This window comes from Physella acuta, unplaced genomic scaffold (genome assembly GCF_028476545.2).
Source record: "Physella acuta isolate Inbredline_101_S28 unplaced genomic scaffold, ASM2847654v3 ptg000781l, whole genome shotgun sequence".
Classification (NCBI taxonomy): Eukaryota; Metazoa; Mollusca; class Gastropoda; family Physidae; genus Physella; species Physella acuta.
Window position 1 is genome coordinate 321,992 of NW_026732299.1, and position 25,329 is coordinate 347,320.

General features: G+C 33.6%; 2 protein-coding genes across 5 annotated transcripts; both read right to left on the bottom strand.

Moving 5' to 3' along the window:
- Positions 1 to 325: 325 nt before the first annotated feature.
- Positions 326 to 17,385, bottom strand: LOC131950799 (luc7-like protein 3). 4 transcript variants are annotated; one of them, XM_059312986.1, is made up of 13 exons: positions 17,332 to 17,385; positions 17,018 to 17,142; positions 10,866 to 10,932; positions 10,450 to 10,489; positions 9,928 to 10,066; positions 9,596 to 9,673; positions 9,392 to 9,487; positions 9,078 to 9,239; positions 8,719 to 8,996; positions 5,044 to 5,327; positions 2,834 to 2,983; positions 1,854 to 1,969; positions 326 to 924 (listed from the first exon to the last, which is right to left on the bottom strand). In XM_059312986.1, the coding sequence occupies exons 2-12, from the start codon at positions 17,117 to 17,119 to the stop codon at positions 1,941 to 1,943; spliced, it is 1,425 nt and encodes a 474-aa protein (XP_059168969.1). In that variant the 5' UTR covers positions 17,120 to 17,142; positions 17,332 to 17,385; the 3' UTR covers positions 326 to 924; positions 1,854 to 1,940. The 4 variants fall into 4 exon arrangements, with proteins under 4 accessions (XP_059168969.1, XP_059168970.1, XP_059168972.1 ...); XM_059312987.1 differs by lacking the exon at positions 17,332 to 17,385 and adding an exon at positions 17,227 to 17,245; XM_059312989.1 differs by lacking the exon at positions 17,332 to 17,385 and having other exon boundaries at positions 2,791 to 2,983.
- Positions 17,386 to 20,721: 3,336 nt separating this feature from the next.
- Positions 20,722 to 23,928, bottom strand: LOC131950806 (baculoviral IAP repeat-containing protein 3-like). Its single transcript, XM_059313005.1, has 2 exons — positions 23,434 to 23,928; positions 20,722 to 20,784 (listed from the first exon to the last, which is right to left on the bottom strand). Exons 1-2 carry the CDS (start codon positions 23,926 to 23,928, stop codon positions 20,722 to 20,724), a joined length of 558 nt encoding a protein of 185 aa, XP_059168988.1.
- Between the last annotated feature and the right edge of the window lie 1,401 nt (positions 23,929 to 25,329).

The window sequence follows — 25,329 nt, forward strand, 5'->3', positions numbered from 1 at the left end:
ATAATCGTACTTCATATTTTATCTACTCGCATGTGTCATACATCAATGGAAAGCTCTAAAATGGCTGCTTTTTTTAGTATCATGACCTATTTTCATCTAAATTAAGATTGTTCTTCAAGGAACATATATAATTTTATGTTAATGTACTACTTTCTTATGTGCTGTACTTAACATATATAACAAATATATATATATATATATATATATATATATATATATATATATATATATATATATAACAAATATATATATATATATATATATATATATACACATACATACACAAATGTTTAAAATTATTATTCAATCAAGATAACAGCAATGATTTTTGAAAAAAAAATTAACAAATTTATTGACAACTTTAACAAGCTTCAAGAAAACTTGAAATGAGTTTCTAATTATATTTTTTATAGAAGTAAATAAAAATATTAAGATTGAGCATATAATCCCAAATGAATTTAGTCTATGTTCTAATACTAATTAAAATACAAATGTTTCAGGTTATGAAAATAAATTTGGAATTAGCATCCTAGCTCATTTAAGAAAATTATACCAAGTAAATAACATTTATTAACATTTTCCCACACTTTTGCACATGCTGGGTTAATTCAAATAAATCAAATATTTTTTGGATATTTTACACCAAAAAAAAAATATACATGTCTGTAATGATAAGTTACTTGAATAAATCCAAGGTTTCAGTTTGAAAGTACAAGAATATTTTTGAAATTAATAAGACATACTATGTTCATTAAAAGGTTATAATAAAAACTAACATTTTAAATACTGTTATTAATTATAAGGTAAAAAAATGTTTTATTTCAAACAATTACCATTTTAAAATAACCAGAATAAATCTAATAATTTTCTCTGTGGTTGGACTTCTAAATTTATTTGGAACCAGTGCTTTATCCAAAGAAGTACCTGGAAAAAATAAAATAAACAAAAAATCAACTAGGGTTATTTTATTTTCTGTTCATAATACTATTAATTGCAAAGTTTGCAATTAGGTTGAAGTGATGGAACATTTTCAGACAGAAAAAAAAAAGATTTGAATGAGAATGTTCTTTCACTTTTTTTAGGTGCTGGTATATATATATGTACAGTAGAACCTTTTATTAAAAACTTTGTAAGAAGATTGCTGTATCATCAGTGTATGAATTTAACAGTCTGCTAATTCTTACAAGTTTTTAAAAAAATCTGTACCGTGAGGAGTGAAATAAGGTTACCCATAAATTAATCATATTGCCAAAATTTGGCACATGTGCTATAAACTGATTTATTTAAAATGATAAAAACAGGTAATTTAATCATACTTAGTGAATTTTCCCCCTTTATATTTACAAAAATAAAATAAAATTAAGGTGTTATTCAGGTTCCACTGTATTAAAAATCAATGGTTTCTTGTAGAAGTTTTATGCTTTTAAGAGAGAAAATTTTAAGTTCTGAAGTGCTACCGCATTAAGTTCCTGTGAATTTTAAATGCAAGAAAAAATATAAAATTGCAGTATTGAAGAAAAAAATCAGGCCGTCATCTGGAAAAAAAATTCTGTATAGAAAATGTACAACTTCAACTGTTGGATAGCACAATAAGAAATAGTTGTATGATTAGCCCAAAGAAAAATTCTGTTTAGAAAATTTTCAAAATAAACAATCAACTGGGGTATTTTTGACTTGGTAGTTTTTATACCATATGTGGCTCATTCTCCATTCTAAATTGAGAATGAAATTATGTTCATTCAAGGAAAACTGACCTAAATGGCTGAAATTTATGCATTTATTTATACAGATACCATTAGTAAGATAGGGGTCATTATGAGCCACAAAAAAAAGCTACTACCACAATAAAATACCTGAACAATATAAGTGAGTAACGATGCTAAAGTCATTTGATTGCTGTTCCCTTGCTGGCAATCCTTAGGTTGGCATCGGCTCAACAATCAGTTACTTCGCCATATTTGTATCATCGCTTCAGGGATAAGAAAGTCATGTATGCATAAACATTGAGTCATGATTAACATACTCTTTCATCAATGCTATTACTTGAGTAACATTCTCGTGAATGCAGGTTCTTTGAAAAATAAAGCCCCCACATTGTCAATTTGTACAGCTACAATTTTTACGTAACATTCAACTCCCATTGGCTATACCGTAGATTATTACAAAAATATTTTCAAAATAACTGGACATGTATTTGAAGCATTTTGCAATGGACTGCAATTAGTTTTCAGCAATTTAAATGTATGATACAGTGGAAGTTGATTTAGTTTTTAAAAAGTTATAAGATGTTAAAGTAAGTACTAGGATCTAAAAAAAAATAGACTAAGAAAAAATGCAAGTTAGAGAAACTATTTGGTAAAATACTTGTATCTGTCACAACTGTTCAAGACTTATGAAAATATTTTTCTGAGCCAAGGGTTTGGAAAGAAAAAAAGACCCACTTGTCCATGGTTTCAACTTGAATGATACACAGCTTTTCTTTCTATTTATGTACAAACTGAACATTCCCAGACAAATACCTAGGACACTGTAAAAGCCAAGAAAAAGCAAGCCTCCATATATGTAAGAAAAAAATCTGGTCCTTGCATGGAACAGTCTGTTGATGACTGTTCATACAAAAGATCGGTACCTATGTTAAATAAGTTAAGATGAGCAGCATCCAGAGCTCTTCAACATCTTGGAATGGAACTGCTATGTTCACATATAAGAAAAATCCACTCACCTGGAAACCCAGCTGGAAAGGAAGATTACAAATCAACGAGTTCTGTCCATAAAAAGTACATTACTTACTTGGAAAAAGAAGGCTACTCTCATTCATCGATTTTAGTGTCACCTTCAGAATTTGGTCCAACAGGCAAATCAATGTCAGCTTGACAGTTGCGATCTTTAGAGTCAGTTGCAGCTGCATCTTGTTCCATAGCATTTGAAGGGATGGTATTATCAGCAGAAATGGTCTTATCATCACCAACAGATTTACACACCTCTAGAAATGGTTAAATATTTGATCAGATTATCTTTTGATACAATACAACTAAATCTTTTAAAAATTTGATTACCCAGTAATCACATTGATGTCACAAGAAAAAAAACTAATTTATGCAGTTTTTGATTGTTACAGAAGGCAAAAGTGCATCTTTTTAAGCATAATCATAATATTGTTACCTGGGTGTCAAAGCTTTTTGCAAGTATTGTTTTTGTACGAGAAAAAAAATCAGTGACTGCACTAAATCTGAGTTTCATTATACATCATGAAAGAAATGTAATTAATGGCTTTTATTGAAAGCCCATAACCAGCAACGTTAAGTAACCTAAATTTACATGTGTAATATTTACAATTTGTTGTCAACCCCATCACGGATTGACAAACAGTGTCCAATAATGAATGCAATTTAATAATAATAAACTACTAAACTGGCAAATTCTGAATTTCCCATTTAAATTAATTATATTGTTTTGTTGTCACCACCTTGGATGGTATCAAATGGTGTTGTCCGCAACTACAGACCCTCATTATGGCACTACTGCCCATAGTTAAGTATGTACTTTTGGTATCTGCCATTTTGTATATGGACAAGGATGAAAAGACACTGAATATGGTATATATCTTCACGAAAAAAGTTTTGCCACCATATTTTTTATAAATTGTAAAATTGATTCATTAAATTTGTAAAGAAAGACTAATATGATTTAATTACTTTTGACGGTAATGTCTTTCTTTACTATGAATTCTGGCTCTAAGTTCACGCAGCCACTGTTGAGTCAGACCTAACTTCTTATAAAAAAATTAGCACTTAAATTTTTATCGGGCTTAGAAGATATATATCAAATCATATCTAAAAAAAATTTGGATCTCTAATTAATTTGAATTGAAACAATAAAAGTTTGTTTTGAATTGTAAAAGTATTAGTAATAAATACATGTGACAATTTACATTCGTACTTTGTTTTGTTACTTACAACTATCATAAAAATCTGGCATTAAGATTTTCTTAATAATTGTCAAATTGTTGGAATCAATCTGGTCCTTAAATGTGTACAAATAATGTTGTAGTTTTAGCACAAAATAACATGACAAAATACAGCAGGATTAATGAACAAAGAATAAAGCATTTAAATTTAAATTTATAACAATTCTAATTGTCTATTTACTGGTTACCAGAGACCTGTGCGACGGTAAACTGTGCAAGAAGAAAACGCGCAAATACAAATGAAACCTGTTTTATTATGAAACAATATACATGCGGTCATTTTTTGTTAATGTCTATAAATGTTTGATTTAAGTAAACAAAAATGCCCTTTATGTACGCAGAATTCCAATGCATGTCTTTCCGTTCACCCTATTTACCAAGTATTAGTGTCAGCTAAGATACAGAAGTGACAAAATAAATATGACAATGCTAATTAATTCTAGGTTTGCACAGTAGTTGATAATGTACAATCAACGTAAGCGGTATTGGCGTAATGCAGCTGATAGCTTAATATATTATAATTACTAGAATGCCAAAATTTTCAAGTTTACTGTTTTATTTTTTTTTAAACAAATTATTAGGGATGTGACCATAAAAAAAGGTAAATTATTTCAGACTGGAATTTAATGTTTTATTGCATTGAGGGTAGTCTCAACCGTCATTGTACTAATTAACTGTTTGATACAGCTAACATTTAAAATTTTAGATTACTTTTTCCCATATTTTTAAAATAAATATTTAACTGAAAATATCAGTGTAAAATTTGAACTAAAAAAATTGTGATCTAGAAAATTCTGAAATTCAGAATCTTGACCTAGATGTAGTCTTTAGCATTATTGGCCTAAAGTATTCATCAACTGAAAAGAAATGTGCTTATTAGATTGTCTGTTTGAACTAGTATCTGCACTGTAAGCTAAAAATTGGTAAAAATCAACAAAAATAAAAAATGTGTCGGAGAAATTCGGAAAATAAAATCCATTTGCTGAAGAAATGTGTAGCTCAAATAGCTAAAAATTGGAAGAGTCCCATCCCTGGATTATTTGCATAAAAGTGGCCCATATACCAGATTAACTTACCATTATTCTTGTGGTTTTCTAAAACCAAATCATTTGTAACTGAGCTATCATCCTCTTTCTTTTGGTTGACATCTTCAGATTTTCTTTCTTTCTCTTCTCTCTTTTTGTCAGAGCTGTTTTTGCTATCCTTTTCATCCCTGCTTCTCTTTCTGTCTCTAGATCTAGAACGATCACGGCTTCTAGAGTGACGGTCTCTTGATCTCCCATACCCTGGTTTCCTGTCACGGCTTGACGAACGCCTAGAAGAACGTCTATTTCTGCTACTGCTTCTACTTCTTCGTCTTCTGCAAAAAGTAGGACAATATATTTGTAGAAATTATGTTTTACATGTAAGTTGTGCTAAGCTACTATTGGCTAAACTATATAGCAATGTTAACTAGAAAATTTCGTCAATGTGACTAAACCATGCAAAAATTAGCTCTAACTAATAATGTATCGTATTCAATAATTTATGGCTATTATCTTACATAAAAGAAGTTTGTATTCATAATATATAAAGCCCATGTGCGCACTTCTCTCTCTCTCTAACCGCAAAATATTTTCAGAGGTTATAATATAGTATCTTCAGCGATGTATGGAGAACTTGATACAGAATTTTGTTATGAATCATGTTAAATGTTATAAATGTATAAACTAAATTTTATTGAAAGAAGGAAAATAAAAGTAACAGCATATTCGAATGAAGAAACGCAATTTTAATTACGTAACCGGAAAAGTGTTAATCGTTGAGAAAAGAACACAAAAAAAAAAAAGAATTGACGTGCTTAAATTACGGAAAGTACACAAAACTAATGCCGCCATCTTCCAATTTTAGAATATGAATAAATGAAGTATTTAATTCAAATTTGATTTAGATCTATAGATCTACTTATCAAGACGTACGCTATAAAATGTATACAATTCTCTTGGCCAAAAGTAATACAAATCACTTTAAAAAACAACATAAATACGATTGAACAGTCGTGTTATTAACTGAATCATATTAGTCTCTTAATCAGTGTGCGCATTTAATATGGTGTTGTATTGAGTAATAATGTATATAATTTGGTTTTTCTACTAATAGGTATTGGTAGCCTATTTTTTCAAATTTTTAGCTATTTAGTTATTTCTTTGCTTTGTTACTAATACTGTTCATCGTGTAGTAAAGCACATTGCGTTTTGACCAATAACTATTTAATTAAATATTTTGCTCAAACAAGTAACATTAAGATATATAGGCCTATAATTCACGTGAAATGGGTACCGATGACTAGTAAGTTAATATAGTGCAACTCGACCTAGTAAACATATCACTGTATCAATTGACATAGAATTGGCATATGTCAGCTTCCTAACCCTTAAATGAATATTCAGAGCTACCATGAAAATGTCTTAATTTTAAACATAGTCATGGTATCCATATTTGTAAATCACTTAACTGCTAGTGTGATAAAAAAATAGCAAATAGAAAAAATAATAAAAATCTATACCCCCCTCTCAAATAAGATAGTTGATTCACTGTGAGTTTACATAAGGCATACAGATCAGCCTATAGCATCTATCTTGACATACCCAGTACCTATTTGAGAATGCCAGAGAGGTAAATTTTTCCTTGGGACTATGTTAGATTACATGTCCTCATGAGATTACAAATGTTTTATAAACGAGTTGACAAGGACTGAAGGAGGAGCACATTTAACTCCTAAAATTCAATTTTAACCAGGTCTTCTTGGGTCATAGTGTATCTGGATCTGGTGGTTTGTAACTCACAATGGCAATTTCTAAATTATGAAAATTGCATCTCTGATTAGACCACAAGAATATTATATAATTTCCAATCAAACTAAGTTTTATATTGTATACAAATTTAAAGATTACAATATAAATAACAGGTGAACTACTTGTAGTTGCAAAAGGGTAGATACAGTTTTGTTAGCTATTAATTGGGTTTTAATTAAGTATTTTCAATCAGTCGAGTATGGTGTAGACTAAAAAAAAAAAATCAGGATGGAAAGAGTAACGTACAAATTGTTTTCATAACCTAAACATGGCTTCATTTGAAACTTAGTACTAAAAGTACAAACTAAAAATGTATACTAACATTTTTAATAAGATTTAATTAAATCTTCAGTAAAAGAGTTAATTTTGGTCACATGTTTTTCAATAGTTTACTTTGTTTTGTGCTTGGAGATCAAACAAGGATCTTTATTTAATCATTTACTAAATACAGGTGTAATCCTTTTAGTAATACCCAAGAAAGATATTCAAAATTCATGTAGCTTAAATAACCCAACAAAATCACAATTGGTCACTAGTCTTTTATCCTTTTAACAATCTTTAATACACAAATAATAAGCAGGGATGTGACCATACCATGAAAAAAAAATAGGGACTTTTTTTTTGGACAAGAACCCAATGTTTTATCGTAGTTAAAGCAGTCTCACGCTCTTAGTGAACTAATTCATTGTTTTAATTAAATAGCTAAAAATCTACATAAAAGAAGTTTTTGATATTACTCTTGTCTAACTGCTATGTAATGTCTACCTTATAAACAACATAAATTTTTTTTTTTTTACAATTTAACTAAAGTATATAAAAAGTTGTATTTTAACATAAAGCTAATCTAAATTGCAATCATCTAGTTGTAGGTTACTCTTGTTTTTAATTTAAAATTGTTCCTTTTAATACAAGTTAATTTTTTTAAAGATGATCATGGTAAAAATGTAAGTCTTCAGCTGTAAAGAGCCTAGACCAGATTCGTTGAAATTAAAAAGGGTCTCATATTTATATTAACAAGTATTTTGGAATTAATACTTGTAAACAGCTTAAAACCATAATTAACCTTTTTGATAGCCAAGCCACATCATTATTTATGCTTTTGGAATAGCCATTGATTATTATTTAAATTATTCGGTATTGTGTTTTTTCTTCCACGGACAAGACACGGTTATGGTCATGATGATTAACCATTAAGCGTATAACATATATCATAGCTTGTTATCTGTGATGTAATTTTGTTTTCCCACAGACAAGCAGTACCAAACATTGGGGGTCATGGTGAGATCACAAGAGCTACCATTGCTAAAAAGAAATAAAGTAGAAGCAAATAGAAACTGTAGATTTGGGTAGCTTTAATAACAGAGGGGGAGTTAAAATGTGGTAGATATATTAGGCTATAGCTAAACTAACACGCATGCGAGATTGGTATTTCGTAGTTTGGATAAATATTTAACTGAAATACAAGTGGAAAATTCGGAATTGAAAAATGGGAAACCCCCCAAAATTCGGAATCTTGACCTACATTTAATCTAGCGCTGACAGACCTAGTGCAATCGTCTAGTTGAAAAGAAATGCACTTGTCTGTTTCACCAATTGACTAAGCACAGTACTCTATTTAAACAAAAATATGTAGAATGCTGTTTCCGTAGAGGTCATTCCCATTATTTATAATTTTTATAACTGCGTAAGAATCGACAGCATCGAAAATTGGCAGAGAAATTCTAAGAAAATCAGTGGAGGAAAATGGCTGCTGAAATGGCAAAAATTGGATTTCCACTAAAAATTGGAAAAGCTATATTTCTGAATAAATTAAAAAGAAATAGAAGAATTGGTTGCAAAAATTTCACCCTGACATGACAAAAAAACCTTAAAAGTTTTAAGTCACATAGAAAAACAACTGCTTGGGATTTATATTACCTATCTCTACTTCTGCTTCTTTGACTTCTCCGCCGATCACGACTAATACTACGCCTACGCCGCCGATCACGGCTGCGTGACCTTCGTCTGTCCCTGCTTCTTGATCTGCTCCTAGCTTTTCTACGTTCTCTTTCCTTTTCTCGCTCCTTTTCTCTTTCTCTCTCTTTTTGTCGCCTTTCTTCACGTTCTCTTTGTCTTTCTTTTTCTCTCTCTTCTCTCTCTTGTTTTAACTTTGCCTCTGTTGCTTCTCTGGCTTCTATTTCTGCCCTAGCCCTTTGCTGTAAAATAAATAAATTCTTAAAAACCAACTCAATATAATGAGTAAATAGAAGATGTTATGGTAAGCATCAGGTAATTACCTTTCGTTTTTCAACTTCTGCTCTAACTTGGGCATATCCAGCATGTTGTTTACCCATTAAATGTTCATCTTGACGCTGTGGTGCATCTCCAACAATTAAAAATGCCCCACAAACTTCACAAACCTCCATTTGCTTCATCATTGGAACTTCTTCCTGCGTAGGCTACAAAAGAAATCATACATATTACATCCCTAGAAAAATAGACAAAAATTTTTAACGTAGCTTCGGAATTCACATTCATAAAATTAAAAACCATTCAATAACCCCTCCCCTCCCAAAACAAAAAACAGACAACTAGTTTCAAGGAATATTACCGTTTCTAGCTGGTGCCGCTCTTCCTTTAACTGATCTGCAAGCTTCATTACACCTTGTGCTTCCTCTACTTTTCCTTCACAACCCAACTCTTCAGCCTGAATAAAATAATTTAAATGTGTTTTAATTATGTAAAATATTCCATAGATAAATTTTTTTTTAAATTGTCTTTTAGTCAAAACTGTTTTTATTAAAAAAAATTTTACCTGCACAACGAGCTCATTAATTCGCTCTGTAAGTAGTGCAATTTTTTCTTCATTCTGGTTACTTGCATTTCCATTAATCTGCATGAATAACAAATTGATTAAAAATATTGCCAATTTACAAGTCTCAAATTTGGATCTGTGCCAGGTTCCAGAGGACATGCTTAAGTCCACAGGGCTCTGACGGTTACCTGACCATAGTCAATAAGTGAAAGCTGGGCATTGTGCTACACATTCTTGAAATGCTTAACTCAAAGAAATAAATGCACTTGACCCATTTAATCTGACAGGATGGGTATACTTTAGTTTTATATTACAAATAGAAGAAAACTTACACTTCCTTGTTGACTGTTAAGTGCCAGTCTCTGGTGTCCACGCCTTATACGTTTCTCAACATCAGTTATTAAAGTTTGAAGAAATCTCACAAAGTCTTCTTCATATCCACATTTTTCAAACCTTGGACTATTCTGATATCTAAATATAAATCAATAAGATTAAACTATTTTGTAACAAAATTAATCATTTTAAAAATCAAGCTGAATAGTCCAAATTTAAAAGCTTGAAACCAAACTATTAATCAACTACATCAATTGCTGAAAGTTCAAGGATGCTATTCATTTTTAAGTTAACTCCCTAATATTTAAAAAACCTGAATCAAAATAATTTATTTTTAAAACTCCGATAATTTTTTTATTGTTGAATGCTTTTTTTAAAATAAAATTTAATTATTTCGTAACATTTTATTATTTATATTGCTAAATAAATATGTTTAAGGTGACTTCTATAAAAAGAATAATATTTCTTCAAATTAATCTTTATGCTAATAAAATGTAGAGAGAAAAAACTACTATACATACTCTTTTCGTAAAGCCTCATCATGAATTTTGGCACAGGGTCCTAAATAAGAAATTTTAGGAAGAAAAATGAGGATGCGGGCCTAATACATTTTCTAACTCTCTATTCAACTTTTATTTCTTACAACTGTTTGGTTCTTTTATATTAAAAGTGTGCAATGGCCCTGTCAAATCAAGTCATCATACAACTGTGACAAAAACTCAAAGCAACATATAGGGCCTAATTACTTTAAGAGAAAAAACAACTCTGGTCAAAGAGTTTAACATTCTTTATGATTCCATTAATTATAAAGCTCTTCATGTTTACTTAACCAAATTGTTTTTAACACATTAGCCTGTAGTTACCATGAGATAGCAGCTAAGAATTGGAATTTAGGTAATTATACGTGTATCATGTAAACATTAAAATCTCAGCTTACCAAGATCAGCACGAGTATTAGTGAACAGCTCATGAGGGCAAAATCCACATAAAAAATACTTGCATACCTAGAAAAAAAAAAAAGAGTAGGTTATGTGAATAATTTATAAAAATTATTCAACAACTGTAGTATCATTTTTACTTTCTCGTATATACGAAGTATAGAGAAAGTCTTTTAATCGTGCAAAAATCTCGACGTTTTACACCTCACTGATACGGAAAAACATAATTTTGTAATCTTGTCCGTATGTCTGTGTGTCTGTCTGTCTGTGTGTGTCTGTGTGTAAACACGATAACTTGAGTACCGTTACGGCTAGGTTGATGAAATTTCATATAAAAGTATTTTATCAAAATTGTAGATCCGTATCAACTTTTTAGCGATTTTCGATAACCGGAAGTGGTACTTTTTCTACTTTGAATTTTTCAAAAGCCTATAACTTGAGTACTATTTCAGATAGATAAATGAAATTTCACATGTAAGTAATAGATATAATTCTCTACCTTCTATCAAATTTTGAGTAATTTTCGTTGACCGGAAGTACTAATTTACGTTATTTCCGATTTCTCAAAAAACGCAAGTAAATTTATAAAGTACTAATAATATTGCGCACTATTATGCACATTTTGTTTCGGCGTTTGTTTGGTGCGCAATGTTTTTTTCTATGAGATTCTATTCTATTTTTAAAAGTTTAAGTAATTAAAAATCATGTCTACATTCCAAGTTATATAAGAATATTCGAGAAAGTTTAGGGGAGATCACTCCAGGTTTATTTTAATTAAAGTACAATGACAATTAAAATAAGACAACAGTGCTAGCTGACATCTATTGCTTTTAAGCTGTCAGAAAATAATAGTTTCTAAGGCTGCCAACACAAAAATATTTTCTTAGAAATAAAAGAATCGAGTTTTCATTAAAAAATCCCCTTATAGAATTTAAAATGATTTTTAAATTTAAGTAGCCTATATTATTACAGACATGCCTACCCCTGTCAGCCAAAAGTAGGAGCAGTTATGTCTAAAAAGAGGAATTTGAAGCCAAAATGAGGAACATAAGCGCAGACGCTACTTTACTAAGTAAAAAATAAAAATAATTAATTAAAAATTAGTCTAATGACATTAGTAGGCTGCTAGTTATATATAAGTAGTCTCTAGACTACATTTAAATACTGCTTAATGTCAGCTTACATTTTTAAAATAAAATTAACCAATAACTTGAGACACCCCCCCCTCCCTCCCCCAATAAAAACCATAGCTTTGACATAACATTATTGGTTTGATTATTCCTGCCTTGCTATGTCCTAGGCTTTATGAACAACAAATGCTGATCGTATGTAATATAAAATATAAGTTAAGAGCTAAGACCTAGATCTAATAGTATAAGTCCTAGTTACTTCTTAATACTAAGTTCTTCATAATTGTTACTAGTTACAACTTACTAGATAGATCAGTATCTAGTAGATCTATCTGTCTAGATCTAGAAATTTTCTCCATACATGTTTTTAAGGCATAATTAAAATTTCAATTCAATTGCAAATACTATAAAGAACGTTCAAAAGATTGTCAACATTAACTATTAGTAGATATTGTATTAGATCATACTTGTAAATATTGTAAGTAAACTAGGAAATGGAAATGTGTGCCAAAGGGACGACTCTATTTTCAATTCGATTTATTAATTTTCTTTGTTAATTTTTTTTTTATAACGGGACAAACTTCGACGAAAACTGGACAGCGGAAAAGGACACAATTTTTTAAATTAAAAAAAGCTGAATATTAGATCATACTTGTAAATATTGTAAGTAAACTAGGAAATGGAAATGTGTGCCAAAGGGACGACTCTATTTTCAATTCGATTTATTAATTTTCTTTGTTAATTTTTTTTTTATAACGGGACAAACTTCGACGAAAACTGGACAGCGGAAAAGGACACAATTTTTTAAATTAAAAAAAAGCTGAATATTAGATCATACTTGTAAATATTGTAAGTAAACTAGGAAACGGAAATGTGTGCCAAAGGGACGACTATTTTCAATTCGATTTATTAATTTTCTTTGTTAATTTTTTTTAATAAAGGGACAAACTTCGACGAAAACTGGACAGCGGAAAAGGACAAAAAATTTTAAATTAAAAAAGCTGAATAATTCCGCTTTTGGCGTGTCTGATATATCATAATAAGCATGATTATAATGGAAGGCCTAAATTAGTAGACAAGGCTAGAGAAGCAAATCCAAAAAGAAAAGCAGGCTGTAATTGAAGTCAATGGCTTATACGGAGCATAACAGGTAATAATTGTGTTGGTAGAAATTCTGTACAATATTACTCTTAAGACGGATTTAGCGATAGGCTATAGAAAATTATGATTTTGTATTTAGGGGCCTATCTGCCCAGAAATCCTATTTATAATTCATTGATACTTACTAGTTAACTAGATCTGGTTAACCTGGTATTAAAAAGGTTAGGCCCTAATAACAATCTGGCTAATTTAATTTTATAATTTAGGCAGTAATTAATTCCATTCTTATATTTTTATTTTAATAATTTAGATAGGCCTAGCCTATACAGTATATTTATTTTAAGCCCATTTTATTATGTAACAGTCCATTTGAAAACAGCTAATATAAAACAGTATGAGCATTCTTTCTATTAATATCTCGTAACTCGGCCATTACGCAGGCTTTCATTTCTACCCTACAAATTTTATCGCGCTACTCATTGCCCTGTGCTTAAAAACCCTTAAAATCGACATTTCTATTTATCCAAATGGTTGGCATGTTATTTAGTCCTATTGTCATGCAAATTAGATGCTTATTTATACAAATATTTTCTATAATCGTTGATCGCTTTCGGTATCGGACAATATAAAACGGGAGCTAACTGATTTATTAATATGTAGGCCTATAAAAGATTAAATACAACTCAAATCTTCATATCTAATACATTTTAATTTTCAATTCCTGTGGTGAGAATTAATGTTAAAAAATGGCAAATTTCTACAAGTACAATGAAAAAGTCTGGAAGTGATCGAAACTGCAGACGTCAAAATACCTACAAACAGAACCATGCATTTCAAATTTCGGGGGAAGTTTTTTTACCAGTGTCAGATAATAGAATCTTCTTTGAAAAAGGGGTGTTAGGCAGTTAACTAAATACACACAATGTCAATGCTAACCCTGGTCCTACCATACAACTAACCCTAATTTCTAACCATAAAATTAGTCGAAATTACAATACTACTAAGAACCCAACACCCCTTTTTAAAAGAAGATTCGGATGATATTTAGAATCGACCCTTTGAATCCCGGACAGATCGTCCCCCCGGCGTGGCCTCAACCAACCGGCGGGCTCGTTGCATTGAGTTAAATATAAACTCAAAACAATAATATAAACAATCTCCTTTCGGTCGGTCAGGCCACATACCACGCACGCATAGTGTTGTGTGTCGTGCCTTAACCAAAATAAATCTCCCTTCATTATCATTAGATATATTTAATGAATTAATTAATTTGCTAATTATAAAATTATGTATGATGCTATAGAAGTAGGTAAGTATAATTTTTTATGTATTTGTACTATTAAACATATTAAAGATCATTGTTTCAATACCACCCTCTCCCCTTCTTGAGCTCAAAGTTAAACTTTTAACCCCGTTTGTAAAGACTAGCGGTATGCTGTAAGGCGGCGGGTGGGTAGGGTATATACTCATTAAAAAAAATCCACCGTGGTGCGTGTTATTGGCCTTGGGTGACCATTGTTGGCGCTTGCTGTGAGGGGGAGAGAGGTGTGTGTTATACTTGGTGAAAAAAAAAATGCACCGTGGTATTGGCCTATGATGACGTCGGCGGGAAGGGATGGGGGGGGGGGGGGGGGGGGACTTTTTTTTTAAAAAACCAAGTACAAGGCGTTTCAAGGCAGTAATGAAAATCAAGGACTGGTATAGCCATGATGTCGAATTTAACGAGTGATGCTTGCTGGGTCTATCATACGATTGCTTGGCGATGGGAGTCTCATCAAGCTCAGTTTACAGTGAACTATTGGGATGCTGTCATGCACAAAGTAACAGCTACCGAATGTAGCACTTAAAACATCGAGTGCATCCCGCTCATTATAAATCTTTGAAATACAAGTTATGGATAGTCCAATAGGCAATAACTACTAATACTTGAAGGACTGCCAGAATATATGCATTGTATTATAAAATTAATCCTTACGATATAACTAAAATGTGCATCCAAATATGTTTAGGCTAATGGGATCTGCATTTAAATAAACAAAGTCAAATACCTACCCCATTCAGTAGAAATATTAGGCTACTTTTGCATGGTAGCACAACGACATTTTTTAGATTTTGTAATGAGTAGCCTAGTCGTGCATCAAACTAAAATAAAGTGTTGTACTCAACAGCAATGACAATAATGAAATGCCGGCTTCCCCGTATTCTTCGACTAGAAATATAGCTCCGTCGTTTAAATGACCCCACCCCTCCACCTTTTGCCTAGTTGAATATAAAGTTACACTTTCAACCCCGTTAGGATGCGTGAACTACTGATGACCTAACTATTGAAAAAAAAATATTCTGGTGTTAAATTCCCCTCCCCTACTCCCAGCATTTAACGTTGGGGCCATACACAACATCAGGAAGGTCTAGGTCGGTGTTTCATCTCGTGCAAGTTTACTCACAACACGACTACACACTACGGTTCTATCCAGGATTAAAGCTGCGACACTTACTTAGAGTGGGATTTATTCGTTAGATTATTGTGCTTCAAATTCTGTTTCATTTTGGGATTAGAGTGATAGAATGTTGGAATTCAGTTAGTTTGTTAATATATTGACCTAAATGTTGTGTACCATCAGAAACTAAATTTGTTGGCAAGACATGTGTAGGCTAAAGAATGACCTCTAGATCGAGCCAAAGATGGCTGGTTGACATACTGTGGTTTTCAAATTGCATGGTGATGCTTTTCTAAAGGATTTTATTTTGTGCTTTCTTTGGGATTATTTTGTGTGATGTGAATATTCAAAAGTAATTTGTGAGTAGTATGCTTTTCACATTCAACCAATTTAACAGTTTGCGGTTGATCTGCGGCCCTGCTGATTAATTTAGACTTAGCGAAACTACACACTACACGGCGCCCTAAGGCCGTTGTTTCAGCATGCCCTACTAGATCTAGAGTCTAGTCAATTATAGACAACTTAAGAATCAACACATGTAGCTAATACATCGATTTTTATTTAATAATCTTCAAAAGCCATTCCTCTAGGGTCGTTATTTTCACGAAATTGTTGTTTTCCAATTTGTTGTCAAGAACTGGTATTTAGTTCACGAGAACGGGCGAAAACCACTCATGCCTGACCGAAATCGTCGATCGGGTGCCTTCACGTGGTTTGACACGTGTTGACATGGGCCTTTGTTTACATCGAAACATAGCTCAAAACGGCCCTTTTTAAAATTAATTCTTCGAAAAAATGGCTATGTCCATTTCTAAAAAGGGTCATTTTCGGGCCCATTTTAAAAAACGTAAAAAAAATCCGAACTACACGTAGAAAAAATGGCTTTTTCTGCCCTTTTTAGCTCCAAAAACGCAGTGTTTACGGGTCGCGTGACGTCAGCCGCCAACCAAAACGCGTTGAAAGCGCGCATTTGATTGGTTGGCGGCGGATACTATGAAATAGCAAGGGTTTTCTCTAAATTTTTACCGAAGATTCCATTATCGGACACCAGTATCTATAAACATCCTTAAAACTTGTGTACATAAGTTCACAACATCCTTTTATGCGGGCTGGGAGGCAAAATGTGGTTTTTGGCGTTCATGTTTACTGTTTACAATGATTTTGGTCTTTGGATAATTTTAAAATCCGTTTTTTTTCTTGGCATCTAAGTAAGCTAGATAATTAAATGTGGCCTCTCATGGTCTGTTACAGGGTATGGCTTGTCATTGGTTATGTGAAAGAGAAGAATATTTGATTTTAAAATTTCATAATTCATGCTACAGAATTGAGAATACAGTTGGATTAGATTTTAGATTCTAAAAATTTAGACGGCCTACTGAAACTAATCATTACTAATCTGTGTAAAGTACAATAGATCAAGATCTAGTAATTGATGGTCATTATAAATGTTACCGATTTGAAGTATCAAAAATATAATCATACGTCTTGACTATTCCAAGAGAGATCTTCGGGCTGCTGGGACGGGTCAAGATTTCTTGTTCTTCCCATTAACTCATCGAGCAATGCCTTAGCTTCAGCCGCCATTTTGAAAACTCAATGAAGTTCCTCTAAAATGAAAGAAGAGCAAATAAAATATTTTCTCTAATCGATTTCAACTGTTTAAAATTTAAGAATTTTAAGAAATTACTTACAAAATATAATGTAATTTTTAATAAGAGTAATAAGCAATATTTATTGCAAAATAATGAACTAGTAAATTTACAAATAGATCAAGAACTAGAATCTAGTTTATTTACTCCTTTCTTTTTAATAAATCCAAATTCATCTCGCGGTCCTAACAATGTAGTAGTCGATTATTTTAAGGCCGCTACGGTTTGCCAGATTTTATTTATTTGCTGGAAGGCCAAATACATAAAAATAAGACCAGAAGCTAGTTCAAAAGAAGCGATTGGTGCGAAAAGAGGGGATATATTATTTATAACTAGCTGCATCCGGTAAATCTTTTTTTAAGTGTACCAACTTGGGAACAGAGCAAAACTAAACACAACACAAACGAACGAAAAAAAAACACAAACAAAAAAACAAACACAACACTCATAACATAAACACAATTTAAATGCAATCATAAAGGCAAATTGCTCACAGTCTAGCCCGTAGCTCCAAATCGCGCCCTTTCCGAGCGCCGGCGGACGCGTCTGACACAGTGAATGACTACAAAACAGAGGCGTAGCGACCCTTTTTGGCGCCCGGTGACAAACTTTCGATTTGACCCTCCCTCAAACTTACAATTTGCACCCCCTCCCGTCAAAATTTCAAATTCCACCCCCACCCCCTTAAACTTTTGATTTGCACCCCCTAAAACTTTCGATTTCCACCACCACCCCCCCGCAATTTTTTTCCAACCCACTTTGGCGCCCCTAAGGTCGGCACCCGGGGACATATGCCCCCCCTCGCTACGCCTCCCCTATAAAACCCCCAGCTTGTCCGCAAACCGAAAGATAGAATAATAATTAGTAAACAGTATAAATAATAGGCAGTATATTTAAAATATCCGTGTTTTGCCTACCATATATCACTTTATCAATTTACACATTTTTTCCCAGTACTTTAAATTTTAAAAATTTACAATAGAGTTTCATAACTAAAACCATTGCGCACCTAATGAACGTGATGACGCGTCTATAATAGTGCGGAATAGTTGATTAAAAATTATAAGTAATAAACAGTACATTCAGTGAATAAAATAAATAAAAGATTGCCTTTTATCAATCCATGCTAATTATAATTTTCTAACAATAATTTCCTCTTACACATCCGCATAATTTGCAATTGCATTTTGCTAATTATATTATTGCAACACTAATTCCATCTATGACGACCGTATATTTGCATTCACATTTTTTATTAGCGTGAGTTTAATAATTTTTTTTAATTACCTCCTTTGTAAAAATTAGAAAAAAAAAGTTAAATCAATTTGATTGTTCTACCGTACTGTTATTATGTTATTAAAATGTATCCACTTTTTCTGGGAATATAAACGAAAATGATATTTGACATTGATCTTTTTAATATGTTTAAGCAATGTGCGGTTATTTAATATTTTCTTTACGTTATGCAAAAAAAGAAAAAACAGTGGCAATTATAAAATAGCTCTATGTCGTTATATAAACAAACCCTACTCTACAGCAAGGTGCGATGTTTACTTTTATGGTTAAAAAAAGCTACAGCGATGACGGAAGGAAGGAAGGACTGACACACCACTTGCCCGTTTATATTATAGATAATTTTACTACGGGGGAGGGGCACTTGAAACTTTCGAGTAACTTAAAAGTTCCGCAGGGGTGGACATTGGTTAACCTATACATTTTAATTTGTGTTTAAATGATTCTTTTTTTCTATTTCCTCTGGAGGGGATGGGTCTGTGTGCATGATGCAGGGGGGGGGGGGGATAAAGTGAAGCGTCTCCATGTCTTTCTTGATCTGCCTCTTCTCCTCCTGCCCTGTTGATTCCAGGTGAGGGCCTGTCTTGTTATGCTGGATACAGGCTTCCTGAGTTTTTGGCAAATCCATTTCCATATATATATATATATGCTGGATACAGGCTTCCTGAGTTTTTGGCAAATCCATTTCCATATATATATATATATATATATATATATATATATATATATATATATATATATATATATATATATATATATATATATATATATATATACTAGCGATTCCATTCCGCACGCTACTGCGGGCTGGTGTAATACTTTAAGAAGATTGCATCTATGCATTACCATTACCAACTGTGTAATTTTAGATACCTAAATTTGTTTTCTACAACTGAGTAATTTAAATGTAAATTGTAAAGAAGGGAGGTGCTATATTTCTTGGATCTGATTTGTTATGGCGCTGGTTGTCCACTCTACCGCTGAGACGTTCTATTGTCTGCTGTATCCAAGTCTTGGGCCACCCTCCGTAAAAATTAGGTAGACACTCTTCGGCAAACACTCATATGTCAGGAACGTCGCGGGTGCTCCGAGGAGCCACTGATCACACTACCGCAGGGGTGCCGGGTACGGCCCTAGGTTCGCCTTAATAATTTAATGAAATGTACCACCGTGTCATTATTGTAAATTGTATCGTTCTGTGTAAAATAAATTTATGCACCATAGTGCTTTGGCAATATTTATACCTAAGGTATTACTTTTAGAACGGTAAGCCCAGACCGTTTTTTTTTGTTCTAGAACTTTGATGCACATAGGGAGACAACAGAGTTAGTATTTTTTGCAAAATAATCTCTAAGTCTGGATAATTCCCTTGAGTATTCCAAATTCAATAATATTCCTTATATTCGTTTTTCTGGGTGCGATTTCATTTGATTCTTGTTTGTATAGCGTTCTATATGCACTACGACATGGACCAAAAGGGCCGTCAGACCAAGAGACAGACATACCAGATGGCTACCAAAATATTTCTGAACTAAAGAACAAGTGGCCTGAAATTAAACTAGTTCACGGAAAACCAAGGCATAGCCAAAGCCAAGGTTGAGAAGAATGTACAAACCAAGATGTTCAAAACATGATGATGACATGGATGCAGACAAATGAATCAGCTCAATGGGCTGAGATGTTCAAATTCATTCAATTTATGAAAAACCTTTCTTTTCATCAAGGAATCCAACAATCGCCATACGAAGCCTTGTTTGGATGCAAAGCAATGTGAGACTTAGACCTTCAAATCTACCAAGAGAGGCTCTCCATAATTTAGTTACTGAGGAAGATCTGGAGAAGATTGAACAAGAAATGGAGGTATCCAAAAATTCAACTACATCCTCAGTTAACACATGATGCCGTGGCGGAACGTCCAGACCAGTTGCATGACAATAATATTGCCAACAGATTATGTGTAGTTTGTGAAAAATATTGTAGTGCATCCCATTCTTGTGGATCCTGTGGCAACGATGTCCATGCAATATGCGAAGTAGCCAATGAAGCAGACGAAGGGTACGGGGGGGGGGGGGGGGGGGGAACATTACAATTGCAGATTATGTCACAATAAACAAGAAATCACGGACAAGAGGTCAGCAGCTCATACTAGCTTGCAAACTCAAGGTGCTAAGATGCTAAAAAAATCAGATACAAATTTTAAACAAGATGTTGTGAGAGATAGTGTTTGCATCCGCACACCAGATGTTAACAGAAGTCGCGGTGATCCTCATTGCAGTTGTCATGAGCGTCGAGGGCGCTTTGTACAGGCTAGGAACGGAACATGGTGTTCTAAAACAACTTTATACTAGAAGTGAGTTTTCAATTCTTCACGAAAAACTGCTCTCATTGTCGTCTGTTGGCACTGAGAAAAAAATCACCACGAACCACCGAATCTTCACAATCACTGACCGGCGGCCAAGGCTGCACTCGCTGCAATTGCACAACCAAGTGCACAACAAATCGCTGCAAGTGTAAAAATAACAAACAGAGCCACAATATATATATATATATATATATATATATATATATATATATATATATATATATATATATATATATATATATATATATATATATGTAGTATATTAGGTCGCTTTTGGAGCGATTTTTTGGCGGAGCAGGTGGTGGGGATGCGCAAAGGATATATAGTAAAATACTCGGAGCAGGATGCGCAGCCTGCCGCAGCCTGCCGCAAAGACATATAGTAAAATACTACGCCAGCTGCCGCAGGGTGGGTGAGCAGGATGCACCGCAGGCGCAAAGACATATAGTAAAATACTACGCCAACTGGGGTTGGCGGAGCAGTGAAGGGTGAGTCACCTTTTGGTGACCTTGTGACGTAATCATTGACCTTGTGACGTAATCAGTGACCTTGTGACGTAATCATTGACCTAGTTACGTAATTTTAATGTGTTTTTTAATGAGTTTTAATGAATTTTTAAAATTTTAATTAATTTTTGACCTAGTTACGTAATTTTAATGTGTTTTTATTACATAATTGTTTAATTTGTTTGTTTACTTGTTGTTTAATTTAATTACTTTGTTTATATTGTGTAATTTTTATTAACGAGTTACATAATTTGATTATTTGTTTACTTTTTAATTATTTTTATTTTGTTTATTTTTAATTTTATTTTATAATTAGTTTGAATTTTTATTGACTAGTTATGTAATTTAATTACTTTGATTGTTTAATTAGTTTGTTTACTTGTTGTTTAATTTAATTACTTTGTTTATATTGTGTAATTTTTATTGACCTAGTTACGTAATTTTAATGAGTTTTTTAATGAGTTTGAATTTAATTTTTAAATTTTAATTAGTTTTTAATTAGTTACGTAATTTGATTATTTGTTTACTTTGTTGTTTAATATTGTTTATTTATTTGCTTGTATGTATGTTTTAAATAAAAGACTAACACTAGCATGTACTAGAACAGTCTTTGTATAAGGACCATTCAGCAACACAACGAACGGTTACCGAAAATAGAACATCCATTTAACCACATCTGTTACTTATCGATCCGCAATCCTTTGTTCTTGTCAAACACTGGACAACGGGCGCGTTAATATTGATTCCACCCACGGGCCATCAAATGATGGTCCGCCTAATTATTTTGGGCATGCATCGTGGGTTTTTCCCCGCTCGATTTGACGGGTCATGATGATTTATGTGGGTTCGCGAAGCGATCCCACCGGGGGGTATGGTAATTAACGCGAAACCAGCATTAAGTGTGGGAACACCTGTTACCACGTTAATCGGTTTTTTTTTCCCCCGGTTGGGTCCCGTGCTTTTCACTAACAGTTATACGGACAGTATCATAGGTTTTTCATCGAGTAAAGAAATAGTATTGAGCGACTCGGGTCGAGCCCGTGTGTTGTATGTAGTTGGTATATCTATGTTTAGGAGTTAGATGCGGGAGAGTTTATACGAGGGTCGGTGAAGTTTTCACCGAGGTTGGTTTTGAACTCGGACCATGCATGTTTAGGAATTGCTAGGTATGGAGTTTATACTAGGGTGGTATGGTTTTGGTTTCACCATGGCTTGGTTCAAAGTTGATACATGTATGCTTTGGAGTTGGTAGGTTTCAAACTACGGTGAAGTTTTCACCGAGGCAGGTTACAAAGTTGATACAGGTATGTTTTGGAAGTGTTAGGGGCCGAATCCATACTAGAGTGGGAAGGCTTTTGTTTTCACCGAGTGATGTTGGTTCACGGATGTTTTGGAAGGGGTTGGTGTAGAGTCTATACTATGGTCGGTGAAGTTTTCACCGAGGCAGGGTTCGAAGCTAGACCATGTATGTTTAGGAATTGTTAGGGGTAGAGTTTACACTAGAGTCGAGGGAGTTTTGTTAACACCGAGGCAAGTTGATACATACATGTTCTTGGAATTGTTGTGGGTAGAATGTGTACTAGGGTCGGTGAGTTTTCACCTAGGTAGGTTTCAAAGTTGTTACATGTAGGGCCTATGTTTTGGAGTTGGATTAGGGCCGTGTTCATACTAAGGTCGGTGAAGTTTTCACCGAGGCCTGTTTCAAACTCTGTCCATCCAGGTCTTGGAGTTGTTGCGGATAGAATTTATACTAGGGTCGGTGAAGTTTTCCCGATGTAATATTGTTTTTGTTTTTACCAGTTCGTTTTGTGATGGTGTGTGTGTGTGTGTGTGTGCGTGTGTGTGTGTGTGTGTGTGTGTGTGTATGTGAGAGCTTTTTGGTTTGAGTGAAAAAAGTTTGGTTTGCGGTGTATAACAGACACCGATGTTTTGACTGCGTAGGATTTCAAAGTTGGATGGGAAAGTTGTCAAACCTTTTAATCAGCTATTACAATAAATCACAAAAGAGCATTTAAATGTATATAAAATTTTTTATTTACTTAAAACAACTCCTGTGTGTGTGTGTGTGTGTGAATGTGCAGCCTGTACAAAAGGACAGTCTGGATAATAGCGTCGATGTTCTTCTTCTACCACATCACCCGTTTCCCAACCTCTCAACGTATTCAAACAGAAAATATACTTGACAAGGTCGCCAGGTCCAATGAAGATAAAACCATTTTTAGCCAAACTGATAGGGTCGACCGGGTAGACGTCGGACCAACACCCTGAAAATGTTTGCAACCTTTCCTCCTCATCATGGAACCTGATGTCACTGTCCCTGTCAGAAGCTGGGTTGGGTGGTGGTGGTGTCTCATCAAGGGGTTCAATAAAGGTTCCACCTATAGGTCGCTGTACAAACACTCTCTCATAACCTAGATTCATCTCCCCTTGATTAGTCTCATGAAAGGTATTGATCATCTGTACAGGATACAATCTCACTTCCTCGGGTCCAATATCAAGACCAGTTTCCGTTTGATCCGACATTCCCGTGCTCTCACTGGAATCCCATCCACAGCACTGAAGACAAAAACATTCACCGGACATGGTATAGGGTTCTTATATGGCGGTGTTTATAGTATTCCCTGAATACCACGCCTGGGTGGGCTATCGATCGATGCCGTAAAGAGCTGTTTCCAACTCGGATCCAGTATTTTAAATGGTTGATTTTGATTTCAGTCATGCCTCTTATACAGGATACCGAATCACATAACTTTCAGGGACAAGTAACAAAACAATAACTCACATCAAAAATTTAAAAAAGACCGTTTATATCATAAGTTTTTATTGAATAAAAACAACCCCATCAGCATACCGTCATGGTTCTGTCTTATTTACATATTTACATTAAAGTCTCGTTAAAGTCATGGTTGGTAAACTAAAGGTTCTTATATGTCTAGGGGAGATGTTGTCACATTGTCTGCGTCTACTCGTCTTTTAATGTAAAAGTAAGAAAGTGAGTTTCTGTGTTGGGTGTAAGTGTATATCCCCGTGTTGTATGCTCTGAACCCTGTGTTTGTCCCACCACTTGGTTCCTTTGTTGTGAGGACCTGCATGAAAGATTCTTTGCCTAGTGTGTTGTGATTTTTAGATAATCCTTTGGTTGATGTTTTATTATAGTCGCCAAAACAGTGGTACGTCTTGCTACATAAAGATACCATCCCATCCCCTTCATATTCTAATTTAAACAACCCCGGTGTTCTCTTTTCATAAATTTTCCTAGCCCTACACTCTAGACAATGACTATCTACCGTGCCTTTGCCGCTTATAAATTGTGGTCTATGTGAGTCGCATACTTCTGAGGGGAACCATTTGTCGTAAATGTAAAAAAACTCGTGTTCTAGTCCCGGTCTTACGGCTTTTAACAACTCATCGGTACTTAAGGCTAAGTATAAACTGTCAGTGTCCATCTCACATAGCTGAAAGTCGGTTCTATCTATATATTTGTCTATAAAGTCATAATAAAATTCTAACATCCTAAGTTTCGCGTACTGATAAACGAAAAAGCCTATCTGAAGAGGGAGATCCCAAACTATCTTCTTTTTTAACGTTTCTACTTCGTAAACATCGTCGGTAAGTTTTGTCATTTTTTTAAATCGCGGATTATTAATACAATCCCCTATATCCCTAGCCCTACAGTAGGTCATGTCCGCATGTCGTGTTTTATCCGTCAAAGTTTTACCGTATGCCGCGTTTCCTAAAAATTTCATTGTTTCACTAGTTATCGCGTATTTGTCGTCTATGTCCCCCTTTCTTCGCGCGTCTGAAACTGTATCCCCAAATGTCTTAAAACATGCAATTGGATTATATTCAACGACTTGATAAATTTTACTGACTACCAACCCATGATTTAAATACCACTTTAAAAGGGGGGTCGCTAATAAAATTTTCTCCCCTGTAAAGCTACCGATTAAAGTCCGTCTACCGCTAGTTAATAAGTTGTTATCG